The sequence below is a fragment of the Diplotaxodon limnothrissa genome, linkage group LG23, assembly GCF_057381915.1.
Source record: "Diplotaxodon limnothrissa isolate DT_005_m linkage group LG23, D_limnothrissa_male_GT1.1, whole genome shotgun sequence".
NCBI lineage: Eukaryota > Metazoa > Chordata > Actinopteri > Cichliformes > Cichlidae > Diplotaxodon > Diplotaxodon limnothrissa.
In genome coordinates this window covers 21,107,826-21,128,011 of record NC_140617.1, presented here as the reverse complement: position 1 = coordinate 21,128,011, position 20,186 = coordinate 21,107,826, and the positions used below count along the sequence as shown (strand labels likewise).

Below are 20,186 nucleotides of genomic sequence, written 5' to 3'. Positions count from 1 at the left end.
TGAGTTCACTTGTCACTGGTTTTGGTTGTTCATGATGAGTGTACTACTAACATTTAATTTCAATTAAAATTTCTACTTTAAGTGTGTATTTTGTCGAGAACGCCAAGAATGCAATTAAACTATAGGTGTGTTTCCACTCAACACAACCTGACTAGCAGTGAGAGAGAGAGGAAGAGAGAGGAAGAGGGAGAAAGAGAGCGAGAGAGAGTGAGTGAGCCAGGGATGGAGAGTAGCCCATCTGGCTACACTGACATCATGTAGTTTATCTTATGAACACAAGTAATGCTTTGAAATGAGATGGGAACAGAAGAGTATAGCTTCTTTAACAATGGCAGAAATGAAAAGCAAAGATTTAAAACATGAATGTCATTCAGACTTTTATTTACTGTTTCCACAGTTTTCAGTGGCTTGAACTAAATAAAGACCAAATGTTACATAAACACAAGGAGTTCATTACAGGTATGTGATATTTTCCCAACATAACTCCAAAGTTAACCGTATCTAAATATTTAACATCACAATTACCCATCAAATCAATTATATATCACAGAAAATAAAGAAGTATATTTAATGAAGCCATCGGTGGAGCGGGAGGGTGGCTTGCTGGGCTTAAGCCCGGGTCATTTTTTCAGAAGCCTTTTGGAGTGTAATTTGTTTCATAGTTAGATGCCTGACTGACAACTGTATAAAACAAAACCTATACACACAATATTCGAAGCACATAGCGCACAGTCGTAAATTCCCCCTAATTTTGGTATGATCCGAGCTCAGGCACTAGGTGACTGAGCACAGCACTTACGCATGTGAGGGAGGGGGGAGAAGCTGCTGCCTGCGAGTTTGCTGTAGGAGAAGTGCAGCCAGGCAGACAGAGGAGAGCTTAAGTTTGACCAAGTACCAAAGCAAATCATTTGTACTTTTACAATGTAAATATGATGTTGTATCACAAAAGATTGATATCAAACTGGTTACTTGACCCATATTAACACTTAGACCCCCGCTACTTGCTCTTCGAGTGAACCAACAAATGGCGAAATGAAAAGCCGAACAACAATGCTGTTTTTTTTAGAGAGTCTTAGCCAGTGTTGGGTAAGTTACTTTAAAAAAGTAATTAATTACTAATTACTAATTACTAATTACTTAGTCAATATTGTATTTAAAATACTTATCTAATTACTGTGTCAGAAAAGTAAGTAATTTAACTAAATACTTCTTAAAATAGCTATATACAATGAGTGGGCAAACAATAGACATTAAACTCTTTAAATAATAAATAACTTTTTATAAAGACAGAGACTCTACAGTACGCAGCGGTAGCATCTCTTCCACAATTTAGCCTGCAATCATTTTTTTAAGCTCACCTTCAGATGCTTTTTGTGCTGCTTAAGTAAAATCAACCGCGTTGTTATCCATGGATGATGAACAAGGATCACTCAGAAGTGTTCGTCTATGCTCTCGTGTCAGGCGCTTCAGTAGATTACTCGTGCTATTAACAGCGGCCGATAGTTTTTTCTCCCCAGCACATAGCTTACATATTACTGTAATATTCTTGTCTGCTTGTTTCAGAAAAGTGAAGAGACGGAAATATGTCCATTTCATAAAACAGCCACTTGCTTCAGCCAAGTCCGACATCTTCCGCTTTAGAATACGACTATGCAGCAAACTGGTGCAAAATAACGTGCAGCTGCACTACAGTGATGTTAAAGCGGCAGAGTTTACTTCTACGTTTAGAAGACAAATTATTGAAATTAAATAATGATATTCAGCGAGTTTAATTATTTTACAATGTAACGCAAGTACATTGTAAGTAACTGTAATTAAAATACCTAAAAATGAACAGTAATTAGTTACTCTGCTTTTTCAGTGGAAAAGTAATTTAATTACAGTAACGCGTTACTTAGTAACACATTACACCCAACACTGGTCTTAGCTTAAATGTGTGTTTATTTCATATTTTCAGTTGTTACCCTCTATGGCTAAATAAAGCCCTCTAAATCGGTTTCAGTTATGTACTGATGAACACAACAATGGCCATAAGGAGCTCCTTTCAAAGAAAAAACTCAGGTAGATGTTATTTTATATATTATGCTTTGTATGTTTTTCAATATTTCTATATTTCTATGCAAAACAAGAGGAATTTCAATACACAGCAGTATGTTCACAGTTGAAACCAGATATTTACATACACTTTAGGGAAAAACAAGAACTTTTTATTTACTGTTAAACATCAATTTAGAGTTAACTTGTTTTGTTTTAGATAAATAAATATTGAAGCATCTTTTGAATTAGTTAAATGTCAGAATAAAAAGAGAGAGCTGTCTATTTTTTATCACTTTCATCAACTTTAGGAGTACATATACACTAAGTTTATTGTTAATTAATAAGAGTTAATAAGAGTTTAAGAAGCTTCTGATAGGTTAGTAGAGGCCATGTGATTAAATTGGTGGCACACCTGTGGATCCATATAAGGCACCCCCAAAACACAGAGCCACATGAACCAAAACACCAGGAAAAGAATTGTGGACCTCCGTGAGTGTGGCTCAATTTTGAATACAATTTGGTGCCATTTGCAATTACGAAATACATACAATTTCTCTCTTTACTCTTAAATTTAACAAATATGTTTTTTTATATTTTTCAATCAAAAAAATAAACATTTAGTCTGATTTGATGTTTTACAATTTGAAAAAAAAAGATTCTGGTTCTGAGTAAATTGGTGGGAAATGGTGGCCTAAAGTAGTCCTGAATTTACTGTGAATTAACTATTGTAGTCCTGTTTTAATTCCAGATCTTTTTTGAACATAACTCAAAACACATTTCCTGAGGTCAGATGGCCCAGGAGTTGAGTGGGCTCAAAACTGGATTATAGATGGCAGACAGTTGGTGTCATAAACCTACCAATAACAATATACCAATATTCAATGTGAAGCTTTGAGTGTAAAAAAACAGAAAAAAAAACATGTGGATCCTGAAATAATTGTAGCTTCCACCTTTAAAGGGCTGAAGAGGAAGATGTTTACAAGGAATCATTTAGAATATTTATAACTGACTGATTATCTGAAACTGTGTTTCTGATTGAAAGAGACAGACATGTACAGACTGAACTATCTGTTTAACAGTCAAAGTGTTTCTCTAACAGGAGGACACTCTGTACACTCAACTCGGCACAGACACACTGAGGAACCAGGAAACCAGACTGTAAATCCAGGATAAAGAGGTTCAGTGAATGTGGTGTTGAAGGTGTGGAGGTGAATCAGAGTGTCAGAGGAAACTCGGTAGAAGGACAGAGTGCCAGCAGGATGATCCACATGCACTGCTACTCTGTTAGAGACAGAGGAGGAGGATTGCAGATATATTTCTGTGTTACTGTGTAAGACAGAGTAACCCTTAACATCAGAGCAGAACAGAGACCAGGACTGATCATTCCTTCCAAAGACAAAGGCATGGCTGTCTCCGTTTTTTGAAATTCTTCTGTAACTCACCGATATATAAACCTCTCCTTTCCACTCAACCTCCCAATAACAGCAACTGATGAGACCATCTTTACATAGAAGCTGACAATCACCATCAAATCTGTCTGGATGATCAGGATATGACTGATCCTCCTCCACACGTGTCACCCTCCTGTTGTTATCAGACAGTTTGAGTTTTCTGTTTACTGTGTTTGTGTCGATTGTGAGTTGACAGGAATCTGATGGAGAGAACAAACAAAGTCCAGCTGCAATTATTGATCCATCATCTGTTCATTGATTGACACTTTGATGGTGACAGATGTGAATGAGTGATGTGACAGTTTGAAGATGGTTGAATGTGTGCTGCTTTGTTTTCATGAATCACATTAAAAACACACTTACACTTCCTCAGACCTGGTCTCAACCATTGTTCTCCAGCAGGCTCCAGAATGACCCTGAAAGGAGGAGGGGGGTCAGACCAGCACAGTCTCTTTCAGCATGCACACATGGACATTACATCGCTCTCATACTGTTAGACACTGATAAAGGAAGAGCCAAGATTTTCAGATATACACTTTAATCCATTTGTGTATTGAAGAGCATTTCATGTAAAGATAAATTTGTATGACCCTTTAGTTCCCCGACTCATTACTTTTAGGGAGGTGCTTCAGTCAGTAGAAATAATCCACATGTCCCATTTATTAGTATCACATGTTAGAAGAAAACTCCCGCCTATAATATTTTCCACATTTACTTTTTTCTCACTGCGTGTAATGAACTTTTGCTTTCTGATATCTGCCAAAATAAAGTTAGTGTTCAATAGTGCTCTTTTTCTGAGTTTAGGAGATAAAATCAAAAGAGGGAAACAAGAAGGACATGGAAATACAGAGCAATGGGGCCAACGTGACACCAAGCAGAGGAAGACAGAGGACATAAGTACACAGAGGATAGCGGATGGAAAACAGGGGAGAACACAGCTGGAACAACAGAGCAGGTGAAACAAAAATAAACAGTCAAAATAAAACAGGAAGTATGATAACTATGAACACAAACACTAAGACTCAAAGGTATGGCACTGGGAGAAGCAGTCATGAGAACAAGACTGACTGTGGAGAAAGAAAGGAAACACCAATCAGAGAAACAGGAGTTAAGCAAAACAAAGGAAAGAGAGCAATACGGATTGTGAAGAACAATACAGACTAACCAATTACTTAAACACTTAAAGTATAATTAAAGGATATATATATATATATATATATATATATATATATATATATATATATATATATATATATATAGAGAGAGAGAGAGAGAGAGAGAGAGAGAGAGAGAGAGAGAGAGAGAGAGAGAGAGAGATTTAGCAAAGAAAAAAAATCTCCTCTATTAGACATAATCTTTGGCTACAAACAAGTCTCTCCATACCTGAGAGTTTCCTGACTCAATTTCTCAAGCAGAGTCACTCCTGCATCTCCAGGATGATTGTAGCTCAGGTTCAGCTCTTTAAGACGTGAGGAAGGGGAGCTCAGAGCTTTTGTCAGCAAAGAGCAACCTTCTTCTGTGATCATACATCCTGACAGGCTGCAGAAACATGACATACTCATAGAGAAGTGTGATGCAGTTGACTAACATTATTTTGTAATGAAGTAGGATTTAGCACTTAAAAACTAAAGTCTACAGTTAGCAAAACCTACATAAAGTAGAACTAAGGCTAGTGGGACTGTTATTAGTTTGCAGGCATTTGGTCATAAATAAATTTATGCAAAGACTAGAATGTTGACCAGATAAAGACACTAAGTTAATTTACAAGATTATTTATAAAAAAAATTGGAGCAAATTTACCCACAAAACATCTAATCCTTGAAATATTTTAAGCCAAAGCAAAGTAGTGAAAATAAAATAATAAAACAAATGAAAATAAATTGTTATTATTATTATTATTATTATTATTATTATTATTATTAATAATAATAATAATAATAATAATAATAATAAAAACACTGAAGGTTCTACTTTACAGAAGTAATAATAATAAATACTTTGATAAATTCCAGTAGACACATTCCCTCATAGCCTGACTCAATGCAAACCAGATTTTAAATCACCATAATTAAAACATTTTAGAACCCTGACCGGAGTGTTTCCAGTTCACAATGTGGAGATTCCAGTCCTCGGCACAGCACTTCCACTCCTGAATCCTTCAAGTCATTGTTACTCAGGTCCAGATCTCTCAGACTAGAGGACTGGGAGCTGAGTATTGAGCAAAGAGCTTCACAGCTTCTCTCTGAGAGGTTGCAGCCACTAAGTCTGGTGAGACATCAAAAGAATCTTGAGATATTGTTTTTTCTTTGCTAGTGAATATATAGCAGTGTATTTAAAGCAAAAGAGTTTAAAACTTACAGAGCTTTTTCAGAAGCTTTGACAACGGGCAGCAGCCTCAGAAGAGCCTGCTCTGAAGCAGAGTATTTCTTCAGGTCAAATACATCCAGGTCATCAGATGACAGTAGGATAAAAACCAGAGCTGACCCTTGAGCAGGAGACAATTCATTCGTAGAGAGACTTCCTGAATTCAGGGACCTTTGGATCTCCTCCACTAGAGAACGATCATTCAGTTCATGTAAACAGTGGAACAGGTTAATCTTTTGCTCTGCAGACAGACTCTCACTGAGCTTCTTCTTGATGTAATTAATTGTTTCCTGATTTGTCTGGGGACTAATTCTTGTCTGTTTCAGTAGACCTTGTAGGAGATTCTGATTTGTCTGCACTGAAAGACCCAGGAGGAAACGCAGAAATAAATCCAGGTGTCCTGAAGTGCTTTGCAAGGCCTTGTTCACAGCGCACTGATAGAAGTGATTCTCTGTCTGGGTGTTTTTTTGTTGTTCTTCCAGCAGATTGACTCCAGAGTTGATGAAGGTCAGATGGACATGAAGAGCAGCCAGAAACTCCTGAACACTCAGATGGACAAAGCAGAACACCTTGTCCTGGTACAGTCCTCTCTCCTCTTTAAAGATCTGTGTGAACACTCCTGAGTACACTGAGGCTGTTCTGATATCGATGCCACACTCAGTCAGGTCTGATTCATAGAAGATCAGGTTGTCTTTCTGCAGCTGATCAATAGCTAGTTTTCCCAGAGACTCAATCATCTTCCTGCTCTCTGGACTCCAGTGTGGATCTGTCTCAACTCCTTCGTCATACTTGACCTTCTTCACTTTGGCCTGAACCACCAGGAAGTGGATGTACATCTCAGTCAGGGTCTTGGGCAGCTCTCCTCCCTCTATGGTTTTTAGAACATCCTCCAGAACTGTAGCAGTGATCCAGCAGAAGACTGGGATGTGGCACATGATGTGGAGGCTTCGTGATGTCTCGATGTGGGAGATTATTTTGCTAGCTAGTTTCTTATCACTGAATCTCTTCCTGAAGTACTCCTCCTTCTGTGGGTCAGTGAACCCTCTGACCTCTGTCACCATGTCAATACACTCAGCAGGGATCTGACTGGCTGCTGCAGGTCGTGTGGTTATCCAGAGGCGAGAAGAAGGAAGCAGTTTCCCCTTGATGAGGTTAATCAACAGCACATCCACTGAGGTGGACTTTTTAGGATCAGTTAGGATTCTAGTTTTGCGGAAGTCCAGAGGAAGTCGACACTCATCCAGACCATCAAAGATGAACACAACCTGGAAGTCTTCAAAGCTGGAGATTCCTGCTTGTTTGGTTTCAATAAAGAAGTGATGAACAAGTTCCACCAAGCTGAACTTTTTCTCTTTCAGCACATTCAGCTCTCTGAAAGTGAATGGAAATATGAACTGGATGTCCTGGTTGGCTTTGCCTTCAGCCCAGTCCAGAGTGAACTTCTGTGTTAAGACTGTTTTCCCAATGCCAGCCACTCCCTTTGTCAGCACTGTTCTTATTGGTTCATCTCTTCCAGGTGAGGCATTAAAGATGTCTTCTTGTGTGATTGATGTTTCTGGTCTGTCTGGTTTCCTGAATGCTGTTTCAATCTGTCTGACCTCATGTTCATTGACTTCTGCAGTCTCCCCCTCTGTGATGTAGAGCTCTGTGTAGATCTGATTCAGAAGGGTTGGGTTTCCTGCTTTAGCGATCCCCTCAAACACACACTGGACCTTCTTCTTTAAAGCACATTTAAGTTTATTCCGGCATATGCTGGGAATTTCTTAAAGAACACAGACAGGATATAGCCTTAAAATAAAAACATCAACAAGTTCTGCTTTCAGAAGTAGATATATAATATGAGATCGCAAAAGTAATGTTATTCTACTACCATTTTAAATATTTAGAGTAACCCTCTTACTGCTCTCCAGATGATCAGCCAGCTGCGCTTGCTTCATCATCCTCAAGAAGTGCAGAGTGAGCTTCACAAATGCTTCTCTGCTGCTGTTCATCTGCTTTTCATTCTCAGCCTTCAACAACTCTTCATCCTCCCCATGACTTTCTAAGCATTCTGGGTAATCTGGACCCAGAATGTTCAGAATCTTCTTCAGCTCATTCTTTACAAAATTAACAATGTTTTCCTCCAGCAGCTGGAATAGAATAGAATATGAATGATTCAATCAGTGTGAAATCATGAAGTGAAACATCAGATCAATGTTGGATACACTGGACTTCAGCCAGAATGTTTCCAATACAAATATCATATTTTGGTGTCTCTCAAACTTAAATTAATGCCTAAATAATGGGGTGTTGGTTTCATCATATACTACTCCATTCTAAGACAACAGGTTGCTAACTAAAACTATAATATAATTTGAACTATACAACATATAAAATGCAATCAGAATTTCCCTTCATGATCACTACTCTTTCTCGTAATTTGATTTTACATCCTAGTAGTAGGAAATCTCTTAAGTAATATTTTTAAAAATCAACAAATTAAAATACCCTCAAATGTTTCCATTTCCTTTCCTTTGCTGTTGAAAAATGCTGTGACTTTCAGAAGTCACACCAGTGAAATACTAATTGTCATGGTCCTGGGTCAGGGACCCAGCGTTTTGTGATTATGATTATGATTATTATTATTTTCTCATGTTCTAGTTTCATTCTGATTTTGTATTCTGTTAAACTGCCTGGGAACTTCCTGTTTTATTTTGTAGATCCATATGTGACATCACTGTGTTCAGCTTGCGTTTCCCTGTCATCATGTGAATTAGGATCAGCTATGCTTCCCTCCTGTGTGTCATTTCCTAATTACCTTGTGTGTGTATATATAGTGGGTGTCGGTCTGTGCTCAGTGTGTGTCATGTATTTTTGGTTTGTCATTAGTTTCCCCCAGTCTAGGTTTTTGCTCATCATTTTCTGTTTATGTCACTCTGTAAATAAACAGTCACTTGCATCACAGCCTTAGACTGCATTTTGGATCCTTTTCCACAAACACCACCCGGCAGCCGTGACAATACAAACCAACCTGAGTCTGGACCCAGCAGACTCAGGCTCTTTCACAGAGGAGAAAATTGCTCACACAGCTATGGGATTACTGCCGGGCAGTCATCCACGCCTCGGACACTCCAAAGAAACCCATTCAAGTCGTCTTCTTGGATGCCTTCCTGTCTTCCACTGTTTTTCCTCAGAACTTCCTGGATGTCAGGGAGCTGGTTTGTATTATTAAGGATTTAAGAGCGACCTTCAAGTTTGAACTGTTTGGCATGGATGGCCCAGGCAAAGAGGATTCTGTGGCCTTCCTAAAGACTCTTGCCACTTGGTATTCCCAGCACCAACGGGCAGTTTCCCCGTCGCTGGTCACTGCTACACCACCCGACACTTCATCCCGGAAAAGATGGTGCCCCCACCGTCATCATCACACAACTCCTCAACTCACTCCTGTGGCTTCAGTTGGGACTGCTGACCACAGACGGGCAGTGAAAAACATCACAGTGAGCAAATTGGACTCTGTGGTGCGTGTACAGGACACTGGTTGTGTTGTGTCAGCCGTGACAGTAATAACTTTTCCATAAGCTTTATTGGTGCCTGTGGCGGTTTCTGGTTTGTGGCTAGCTGCAGGGTGGGTGGGTTCAGGGTATAGTGTCATTGGAGGCTGTCTCACACACCTAACCCCATCATATAATCATGTCTCCCCTGTTTAAGATGTTGTCGGGACCTGAGAAGGGGGTTGTGTGTGCTACAGAAGCAGAGCAGCTGGAAAGCTGCACTCTGGAAAACTAGACAATGAAAGATGTTTAAAGCTGCGATGCTGCTGTCGTCAGGTCCTTCACTGCCACAGTGTCCTACAATCTTAAGTATGGTTGTGGACAAATCCATAACCAGACGTGAAGTCAAGCAATTAAAGCAACACAACTACATCTCAGAATATTCTGAGTAACTGCTGAATTTCACATTTCTCTAGCTCAGACATGTTGGGCTCTAAATAAATTCATTAAATTTCTTTTGTGAACTGAGGTGGAATAACTTTCCTGCACTAATGCCAGTGCTGTACAGTGTCGGGGAGTAACAGAATACATGTACCAGTGTCACATACAGTGGCTTGCAAAAGTATTCGGCCCCCTTGAACTTTTCCACATTTTGTCACATTACAGCCACAAACATGAATCAATTTTATTGGAATTCCACGTGAAAGACCAATACAAAGTGGTGTACACGTGAGAAGTGGAACGAAAATCAATACAATAAATAACTGCAAAGTGGGGTGTGCGTAATTATTCAGCCCCCTGAGTCAATACTTTGTAGAACCACCTTTTGCTGCAATTACAGCTGCCAGTCTTTTAGGGTATGTCTCTACCAGCTTTGCACATCTAGAGACTGAAATCCTTGCCCATTCTTCTTTGCAAAACAGCTCCAGCTCAGTCAGATTAGATGGACAGTGTTTGTGAACAGCAGTTTTCAGATCTTGCCACAGATTCTCGATTGGATTTAGATCTGGACTTTGATTGGGCCATTCTAACACATGGATGTGTTTTGTTTTAAACCTTTCCATTGTTGCCCTGGCTTTATGTTTAGGGTCGTTGTCCTGCTGGAAGGTGAACCTCCGCCCCAGTCTCAAGTCTTTTGCAGACTCCAAGAGGTTTTATTCCAAGATTGTCCTGTATTTGGCTCCATCCACCTTCCCATCAACTCTGACCAGCTTCCCTGTCCCTGCTGAAGAGAAGCACCCCCAGAGCATGATGCTGCCACCACCATATTTGACAGTGGGGATGGTGTGTTCAGAGTGATGTGCAGTGTTAGTTTTCCACCACACATAGCGTTTTGCATTTTGGCCAAAAAGTTCCATTTTGGTCTCATCTGACCTTCTTCCACATGTTTGCTGTGTCCCCCCCACATGGCTTGTGGCAAACTGCAAACAGGACTTCTTATGGTTTTCTGTTAACAATGGCTTTCTTCTTGCCACTCTTCCATAAAGGCAACTTTGTGCAGTGCACGACTAATAGTTGTCCTATGGACAGATTCCCCCACCTGAGCTGTAGATCTCTGCAGTTCGTCCAGAGTCACCATGGGCCTCTTGGCTGCATTTCTGATCAGCGCTCTCCTTTGACAGCCTTGTCTTGGTAGGTTTACAGTTGTGCCATACTCCTTCCATTTTTGAATGATCACTTGAACAGTGCTCCGTGGAATGTTCAAGGATTGGGAAATCTTTTTGTAGCCTAAGCCTGCTTTAAATTTCTCAATATCTTTATCCCTGACCTGTCTGGTGTGTTCTTTGGACTTCATGGTGTTGTTGCTCCCAATATTCTCTTAGACAATCTCTGAGGCCGTCACAGAGCAGCTGTATTTGTACTGACATTAGATTACACACGGGTGAACTCTATTTAGTCATTAGCACTCATCAGGCAATGTCTATGGGCAACTGACTGCACTCAGACAAAAGGGGGCTGAATAATTACACACACCCCACTTTGCAGTTATTTATTTGTAAAAAATGTTTGGAATCATGTATGATTTTCGTTCCACTTCTCACGTGTGCACCACTTTGTATTGGTCTTTCACGTGGAATTCCAATAAAATTGATTCATATTTGTGGCTGTAATGTGACAAAATATGGAAAAGTTCAAGGGGGCCGAATACTTTTGCAAGCCACTGTATTTAAAATGCAAAATATGAGTAACTGTATTCCGTTACAGTTACCATTTAAAAAGGTGGTATTCAGAATACAGTTACTTTGTCGAAATAAATGGATTACACAACGGTCTTTTCCTGTTTCATATCGTTAGCTTCATAGCATAAGTGCCTAAGTCATTGACTTAGTCAAATGACTTAGGCAATTATGCTATGAAGCTAACGATATGTTAGGCTATACATTCTTTATTTTGTGAGTGTTACAGGCATAGCCCTAAAGAATGGAGCCTCATGGGCAGTGTAGTCCGTGCTATAGGGAGAATGGACTGCCATACCGCTTACGTGTCTGTGAGCGCGAGGGAGGGAGAAAAAGGAGAGTCAAAAAGTACGAGTTGTCACCAACCAGAAACAGGAGATGGAAGCATATAAATACAATAATAACGACTGCAGTCAAAAAGATGGCCTAACGAGCCCAGTTGTAAGTAAGCTATTATATAGTCTAGTTGGAATTGATATGGCAAATAACCTTCAGTAAAAGTAATAAATCACACAGCAATAGTACATTCATGTAGTTGTGAAAAGCATGATACTATATGAAGTAATCCAAAGTATTCAGAATACGTTACTCTCATTGAGTAATGTAACGGAATACGTTACAAAATACATTTTGAGACATGTATTCTGTAATCTGTAGTGGAATACATTTTAAAAGTAACCTTCCCAACACTGGTGCTGGATTTTGCTAAAGTGAACAGAGACACCTTGCGTGTATAAGAACAAGGCATATAAAGTGTGCTGTGTTTTTAAAACCAGTGCCAAAAGTCTTCACTGGATTTTATCATAGTGCCCTCCAATCTGGCCACCAAAGACAAAAAGTGTCTGTACTCCTTTAAGTTGCTTGAAGACATTTCACCTCTCATCCAAGAAGCTCCTTCAGTTCTAGGGTCAAATGGTGAAGAGTCCCAGATTTAAGCCCTGTGGGAGAATCCCCTCAAGAGGGACAATGGACTCCCTAATTATCCTCTACCTAATCACATGAGTCAAGGTGTGAAAATGGGTGTAGTCACAATCAGCCAAAGTTTTGGGTGAGCTCATTGTGAAACCAGCCCCACCCTACCAAATGATTCCTGAGGTCAGATGGCCCAGGATGTGAGTGGGCGTTAAGGTGTATGGGAAGAGATCTCAAAACTGAATTATAGATGGCAGACAGTTGGTGTCGTATGCAACCGCCACTGTTCAAAGATGGTTTTTCACAGTGGACAAAGATGACTTCTTCCACTCCGCTTTCAAATCATCTGTCTACTCTGTCCAAAATGTGAACACTGGAAAGAGTTCACTCTTTCGAGGGCTTCAATCTGGGACTCTCCACCATTTGTGTCACGGTCCTGGGTCTCCTGACCCAGCGTTTTTAGTTCTTTGTGATTTTCGTATTATTGTACTTGTGTGTGACTTATTCTATGGCTTCTAGTTTTGATCCCTTGCCCTTCATGTCTCCCTGTGTGCCCCTCTGTGTATCTGTGAGCCCTCGTCTCTCCTTATGTTTTATTCCATGCTTCCCCTGCCCATTATGTCTAAGTTCTCCCCGTGCTCTCTTCCCCCTGTGTGCCCTCTATGTATTTATGAGCCCTCGTCCCCTTTCGTGTTTATTCCATGTCTCCCCTGCCTGTTACGTTGGTGTTCTACTCGTGCTCTCTCTCCTCCTGTACTTCCTGTTTCACCTCTCCCGTCAGTGTTCAGTTCACCCCGCCCTGTCTCGTTATGATTATCAGTGTCACCTGTGTTCCCCGTGTGTTCCCACTTCCCTCGTTAACCCTCTGTGTATTTCTGTCTGCGTCTCCCTCTGTTCAGTGTGACGTCGTCCCTCATGTTGTGTGGATCTCCCTGTGTCTCTGCGTATGTTAGTTTACTTTTCCCAGTTTAGTTTTGTATTTCCTATGTTCTGCCACTCCAGCATTAAAGCTGTGATTTTGAGTTCATCTCCGTGTCTGTGAGTTTTGCGTTTGGGTCCTCCTCCTGCCTGCCACACAGCCGCGCCTTGACAGTACGACGTCACCAGTTATGGACCCAGCAACTCACAACCCCTCCGCTGAGCTCCGGGAGGATTTGATCTATACGGTGGAGTACCACTGTCAGGAGTGGGAGGCGCTGCCAGGAGACGAACACCGGGAGGTCGTAGCCGCCCGTCTACAGCGGATGGTGTCCGGACTCCCGTGGCTGTTCGGCGCGCTGCACCCCCACATCCGGGACTTCCTTGTTTCCACCGTAGGCGTCCGCCCGGAGCTGCCTCTCCAGTGTGAGGGGTCGGAGGACGTTCAGCCCGGTCCGCTGGAGGATTCGCGGCCCGGCTCATCTCCTCCCCCCTCTCGGCGAAAACGGCGCTCACGCCGCCGCCGCCCTAACGTTTCTGAGCAAACTCCGGTGGTGAGTGACACTAACTGTTTCTTCCATGCCACTTCCAAGTCGGACCAACTCGGACAATATTCTGCTCTCCAACCTATATATTTAGAAACCGTTTGTGTGGATGCTCCTTCGGACCCAGGAGTTAAGACTGTTTCATCTGGAACTGTTTATTCTGGAGCTATGTTTATTCAGTCAGCTGCCCGTCCGCTTTCAGCTCAGTCCCCTGCTCAGCAGCCGTCTGTAGCTCAGTCTCCAGTGTCACCTGCTCAGCAGCCACCTGTAGCTCAGTGTCCTGTGTTTCCTGCTCAGAAGCCGCCTGTAGCCCAGACACCAACTCCACCACCACCATTTTCGCCCCAAGCTCTGTTAGCCGCCCGGCCCGAAGCTCTGTTAGCCGCCCGGCCCGAAGCTCTGTTAGCCGCCCGGCCCGAAGCTCTGTTAGCCGCCCGGCCCGAAGCTCTGTTAGCCGCCCGGCCCGAAGCTCTGTTAGCCGCCCGGCCCGAAGCTCAGTCGCCACCTCCACCACATTCAGCCTCGCTTCCCATAGCACAGTCACATCCACAGCCTGACTTACTACAAACCTTATTTCAATCCTTAGCCCAGTCAATAGCTCAGTTGGTAGAGGAATCATCAGCCTTATCGACAGCTCAGTTAGCTCCCTCGCAGCCCTTCACAGCTCAGTTAGCTCCCTCGCAGCCACCCTCAGTGCAGTCCCCAGTGCAGTCCCCAGTGCAGTCCCCAGTGCAGTCCCCAGTGCAGTCCCCAGTGCAGTCCCCAGTGCAGTCCCCTTTAGCACAGTCACCCACTCAACCACCAGCACCACAACCATCACTACCTCTAGTTCATTCCCCTGTGAAGTCATTAACTCCACCACCTACTCCACTCTCACCACCACCGTTACTACAGACATCAGTTCAGTCCCCTGTGCAGTCATTTACTTCTCCACCGTTAGCAGCTCAGGTCCCCGTGTGTCCAGCAGCTCAGGTCCCCGTGTGTCCAGCAGCTCAGGTCCCCGTGTGTCCAGCAGCTCAGGTCCCCGTGTGTCCAGCAGCTCAGGTCCCCGTGTGTCCAGCAGCTCAGGTCCCCGTGTGTCCAGCAGCTCAGGTCCCCGTGTGTCCAGCAGCTCAGCTCGCACCTGAACCTTTGGCCCAGTTCCCCGTAGCAGTGCGGTTTTTTAGCCAGCTTAACATTGAGCCCGGGGTCCCAAACCTCTCTGGCTCTACATCAACTCCTGCTGGAAGCTCGGATGAGCTCATCCAGGACTCCGTGGCTCCCACGCCGCCATCTACCTCATCCGCTGGGGGTTCCAGTGAGCCCGGCCAGCACCTCCTCGTCTCCGCTGGAGGGTCCGAGGGGCCCGTTCAGCCTCCCGTCTCCGCTGGAGGGTCCGAGGGGCCCGTTCAGCCTCCCGTCTCCGCTGGAGGGTCCGAGGGGCCCGTTCAGCCTCCTGTCTCCGCTGGAGGGTCCGAGGGGCCCGTTCAGCCTCCTGTCTCCGCTGGAGGGTCCGAGGGGCCCGTTCAGCCTCCTGTCTCCGCTGGAGGGTCCGAGGGGCCCGTTCAGCCTCCTGTCTCCGCTGGAGGGTCCGAGGGGCCCGTTCAGCCTCCTGTCTCCGCTGGAGGGTCCGAGGGGCCCGTTCAGCCTCCTGTCTCCGCTGGAGGGTCCGAGGGGCCCGTTCAGCCTCCTGTCTCCGCTGGAGGGTCCGAGGGGCCCGTTCAGCCTCCTGTCTCCGCTGGAGGGTCCGAGGGGCCCGTTCAGCCTCCTGTCTCCGCTGGAGGGTCCGAGGGGCCCGTTCAGCCTCCTGTCTCCGCTGGAGGGTCCGAGGGGCCCGTTCAGCCTCACGCCGCATCAGCTGGAGGGCCCGAGGGGCCCGTTCAGCCTCACGCCGCATCAGCTGGAGGGCCCGAGGAGCCTGTCCAGCCGCCATCTGCGACCGCCTCGTCATCACCTGGCCCGGCTACATCCGCCTGTGCTTCTGCTACGCCTGGCCCGGCCTCAGCCTCTGCAACCTCGCCTGGCCCGGCTTCAGCCTCTGCAACCTCGCCTGGCCCGGCTTCAGCCTCTGCAATCTCGCCTGGCCCGGCTTCAGCCTCTGCAATCTCGCCTGGCCCGGCTTCAGCCTCTGCAATCTCGCCTGGCCCGGCCTCAGCCTCTGCAACCTCGCCTGGCCCGGCCTCCGAGCCTTCGTCTGCCGCAGCCTCTTCAGAGCCTTCGTCTGCCGCAGCCTCTTCAGAGCCTTCGTCTGCCGCAGCCTCTTCAGAGCCTTCGTCTGCCGCAGCCTCTTCAGAGCCTTCGTCTGCCGCAGCCTCCTCTTCAGAGCCTTCGTCTGCCGCAGCCTCCTCTTCAGAGCCTTCGTCTGCCGCAGCCTCCTCTTCAGAGCCTTCGTCTGCCCCAGCATCCTCTTCAGCTGCTTCGTCTGGCCTTGCGCCCACCGGGCCATGGCCGGCACGCCTGGGACTGGAGGGCCGCCGCTGCCTTCCGCGCGGTCGGCCTCCTGAACTGCTCCGTCGTCTCCTTCGCCGCCGCCGCTGCCTTCCGCGCGGTCGGCCTCCTGAACTGCTCCGTCGTCTCCTTCGCCGCCGCCGTTGCCTTGCGCACGGCCGGCCTCCTGAACTGTTTCCGCGTCGCCGCCGTTGCCTTGCGCACGGCCGGCCTCCTGAACTGTTTCCGCGTCGCCGCCGTTGCCTTGCGCACGGCCGGCCTCCTGAACTGTTTCCGCGTCGCCGCCGTTGCCTTGCGCACGGTCGGCCTCCTGAACTGTTTCCGCGTCTCCGCCGTTGCCTTCCGCACGGTCGGCCCCCTGAACTGCTCTGTGTTTTGGGTTGTTTTCTTGGGCTCCGGTGTTTTCTGTGCTCTTTGTTTTCTGTTCCGAGCCCTCCGTCCTGGGCCCCCGCCGCCCGCCCTGGGTTGTTTTCTGTTTGGTTTTGTTTTTCTGTGTTTGGGCTGTCTGGAGCCAGCCCTTGAGGGGGGGGTACTGTCACGGTCCTGGGTCTCCTGACCCAGCGTTTTTAGTTCTTTGTGATTTTCGTATTATTGTACTTGTGTGTGACTTATTCTATGGCTTCTAGTTTTGATCCCTTGCCCTTCATGTCTCCCTGTGTGCCCCTCTGTGTATCTGTGAGCCCTCGTCTCTCCTTATGTTTTATTCCATGCTTCCCCTGCCCATTATGTCTAAGTTCTCCCCGTGCTCTCTTCCCCCTGTGTGCCCTCTATGTATTTATGAGCCCTCGTCCCCTTTCGTGTTTATTCCATGTCTCCCCTGCCTGTTACGTTGGTGTTCTACTCGTGCTCTCTCTCCTCCTGTACTTCCTGTTTCACCTCTCCCGTCAGTGTTCAGTTCACCCCGCCCTGTCTCGTTATGATTATCAGTGTCACCTGTGTTCCCCGTGTGTTCCCACTTCCCTCGTTAACCCTCTGTGTATTTCTGTCTGCGTCTCCCTCTGTTCAGTGTGACGTCGTCCCTCATGTTGTGTGGATCTCCCTGTGTCTCTGCGTATGTTAGTTTACTTTTCCCAGTTTAGTTTTGTATTTCCTATGTTCTGCCACTCCAGCATTAAAGCTGTGATTTTGAGTTCATCTCCGTGTCTGTGAGTTTTGCGTTTGGGTCCTCCTCCTGCCTGCCACACAGCCGCGCCTTGACAATTTGACCCTAGAACTGAAAAAGCTTCTCGGATGAGAAGTGAAACATCTTCAAGCAACTTAAAGAAATCCAGACACTTTTCTTTCCAAGCTCCTCAGACTACTATGACCTGGATGACTGAGAACCTTCACAGGCACATCCCCACATCCCATTCACCCACCAATCTGAGCCATGGTCTGAGTAACCCTCACACCCTGTACAGACCCTAAATATGGAGTCCAGATGTGCATGATTCTGCCAGTCAGACTGATCTCTGGCAACCTCTGAGCTTTCCTGGTCCACTCTGTGGAGGAATCATGAAGAATTAGTTTACATCAGGTCTGTTCATACAGAGTCAACCACAAGCTAAACGCTCATGAAGTGAGGTCTGAATGTGAGCAGTGAATCAGATGATTCCCTTTAGTCGTAAATTTTTACTAGTCCTGATAATGCCATTGATAATCAGCAGCTCAGCCTGCAGCTGTTTGAAAATGTTAGCTAAGCTTAGTTTTGTCCTGACAGCTTTCCATTAGTTTCAGCTAAAATAAAAGCCCTTCTCTATCTGTATGTATAACTGGTTTCACAGCTCACCTTCCAGTTCTCAGAAAATGTCTATGTTTGTAGTCAATTATTGTACCATTTCTTCTAAATATGTTCTAAACATGTTATAAATGTCTTGAAGAGGCATATTTCTGTCTAATGTATGTTTTCAACATACAACTTTGTCTCCTCGTGATCTAATTCCCTTTTACATTTGTTTTAGCTATTACTGTCAAACATTTTCCAATCACCCAAGATAAATCTGAATTTATCTTGGTGAGTTTGTGGTATTTTTAAGTTTTGTACATTTTTGAAATGTTTCCTTGTTGTTGTTGTTGTTGTTGTTATTGGTTTTATTTCCTCAGGCGATCTTTAAAGTGGTTAAAGTTATCTGGGTTCAATTTATTATCCTAGCTTATTTGTATTGTTTGTTTTAGTTTACTTTTCATTCCCTGTGTAAAGTCTGCATTTCTGTGTTCTGTATACTGTTACTTCCTGTTTTATTTTGGCAATCTGTCTTCTTTCAGATTTAGTTGTATGTTTCTTCCCAAGTGTCTCCAATATGGCCTCATCTTCTCTTATGTATTTAAACCTTTAAACCCTCGTTTGTTGTGCCCCCCCCCCCCCCCCCCCCAATCATGCTGTGTGTTCCTTTGGTTTCTGGTTTCCCTGTGACTCAGATTTTTTGCATTCCTGTTGCCAGCACTGTGTTGCTTTTGTATTTTGTTTGAAAGACGTCAGCATTAAAACTGTTTTTGAAGCTGGGTAACTTACTTGTGTGATCTGAGCAGAACCATCTGCAACTCAATGCAAAGACTAAATACTGGGGTGTGGACATGAGGAGGAACAGAAGAACCAATGAGAACTATTTCTATTGGGTCTGTGTGCAGTCATTGGAAGATGGCAAGTGCCATGTTCAGACTGACAATAAACTGGACTTCATTAAAAAAAAAAAAAAAAACACAGAAACACTCTTCATTCTATTTTCTGAGATTACTGAGGTCCTTTGACATTTGCTAGGTGATGCTCAGGATTTCTTATGAGTCTGTTGTGGTCAGTGCCAGTCTCTATTCTGCTGTGTGCTGGGGCTGTAGACGGGGGTTAGTGGATAGCAAAAGACAATAAACTAATCCATAAGGTCACTAATGTGGGTGTGGAGCTTGACTCTCTGGCAGGCATTTCACAAAGGATGACACAAATGGGAGTGATTGACAATCTTTCACATCCTTTCCATTTCATGTTGGAAAGCACATTCAGGAAAAAGCTCATTCCACCAGTGAATGCTACAGGAAATCATTCCTGTATGTGTCCATCAGACTTTATAACTCCTCATTATGACTTGTTTATATTGTACATAGTATTGTTGAACTTTGAAATATTAAATTGAATATTGTAGTTTGAACACCACCATCTTCTGCTACAGCATTGGTTCCTTACACTTTAACTGCTGTGTTTTTAAAACAAACTCCATCGCACACCACTTTAAACATGAATATAGAAATGTGTGTGAAACAGATCTGACCTGACATTAAACATGTCAGAGACTATTCAGTCAAACTGTTTAAATAAATAAAGTCAGTTCCAACATTTAGATACATATTACCTTTCTGCAGCCGAATGGTGTCCTTCCTTAAAACCTACAGGGATATACATTGACGAGTCACTTTTTAAGGACACACAGCTGGGTTCAGCTCCAGAAAAATCTGGTCTGCAATGGAGCCCGACAGAAAAAGAGAAAAAAAAAGTTAACAGTTTCTTCAATTGATTAATTATAGTTTAATTTAACTGAATTACAATTTGTCCCCTGGGATGTTTTTCAGTCCAATCTAAACAATGAGAAGCACTTACTCTGCATTATTTGATGCTGCTTTTTGAAAATCTAAAATATTCGCTTTTGACCAGTCACTCTTTAAGGACACACAGCTGGGTTCAGCTCCAGGTTGGTTCCTGTGAATAATGATGGAGCAGTGATGTGAGTGCTGAGCTGTGACATGGAGAAGAGTCATGGACAGTTAGAGATGGTCATCTCACCTCTGAGCTGTGGTCTGGCTCTCATGTTCCCCACACAGAGTGGTTTTAGAGGGAGGGACTCCCTCCTCTCTGTCCTCACACTGATCCATGCTGCTGAATTCACATCCACATCAGCTCACACACACTTTCTACCTTCA

General features: G+C 44.3%; 1 protein-coding gene across 1 annotated transcript; it reads right to left on the bottom strand.

Annotated features, from left to right (window-relative positions):
• Positions 1-3,220: 3,220 nt before the first annotated feature.
• Positions 3,221-20,186, bottom strand: LOC146607979 (protein NLRC3-like). Its single transcript, XM_085348491.1, has 11 exons — positions 20,050-20,186; positions 19,867-19,965; positions 19,622-19,726; positions 17,704-17,782; positions 7,753-7,981; positions 5,847-7,614; positions 5,580-5,753; positions 4,872-5,027; positions 3,852-3,904; positions 3,480-3,688; positions 3,221-3,318 (listed from the first exon to the last, which is right to left on the bottom strand). Exons 1-11 carry the CDS (start codon positions 20,136-20,138, stop codon positions 3,259-3,261), a joined length of 3,021 nt encoding a protein of 1,006 aa, XP_085204617.1. The 5' UTR covers positions 20,139-20,186; the 3' UTR covers positions 3,221-3,258.

Coding starts and splice junctions, on each gene's coding strand:
- LOC146607979 (XM_085348491.1), bottom strand. CDS start 20,138: ATGGATCAGTGTGAGGACAGAGAGGAGGGAGTCCCTCCCTCTAAAACC. Junction 7,615..7,752: donor GGCTGATCATCTGGAGAGCA/GTAAGAGGGTTA, acceptor GTGTTCTTTAAG/AAATTCCCAGCATATGCCGG. Junction 3,319..3,479: donor AAGGAGAGGTTTATATATCG/GTGAGTTACAGA, acceptor TGTCTCTAACAG/AGTAGCAGTGCATGTGGATC.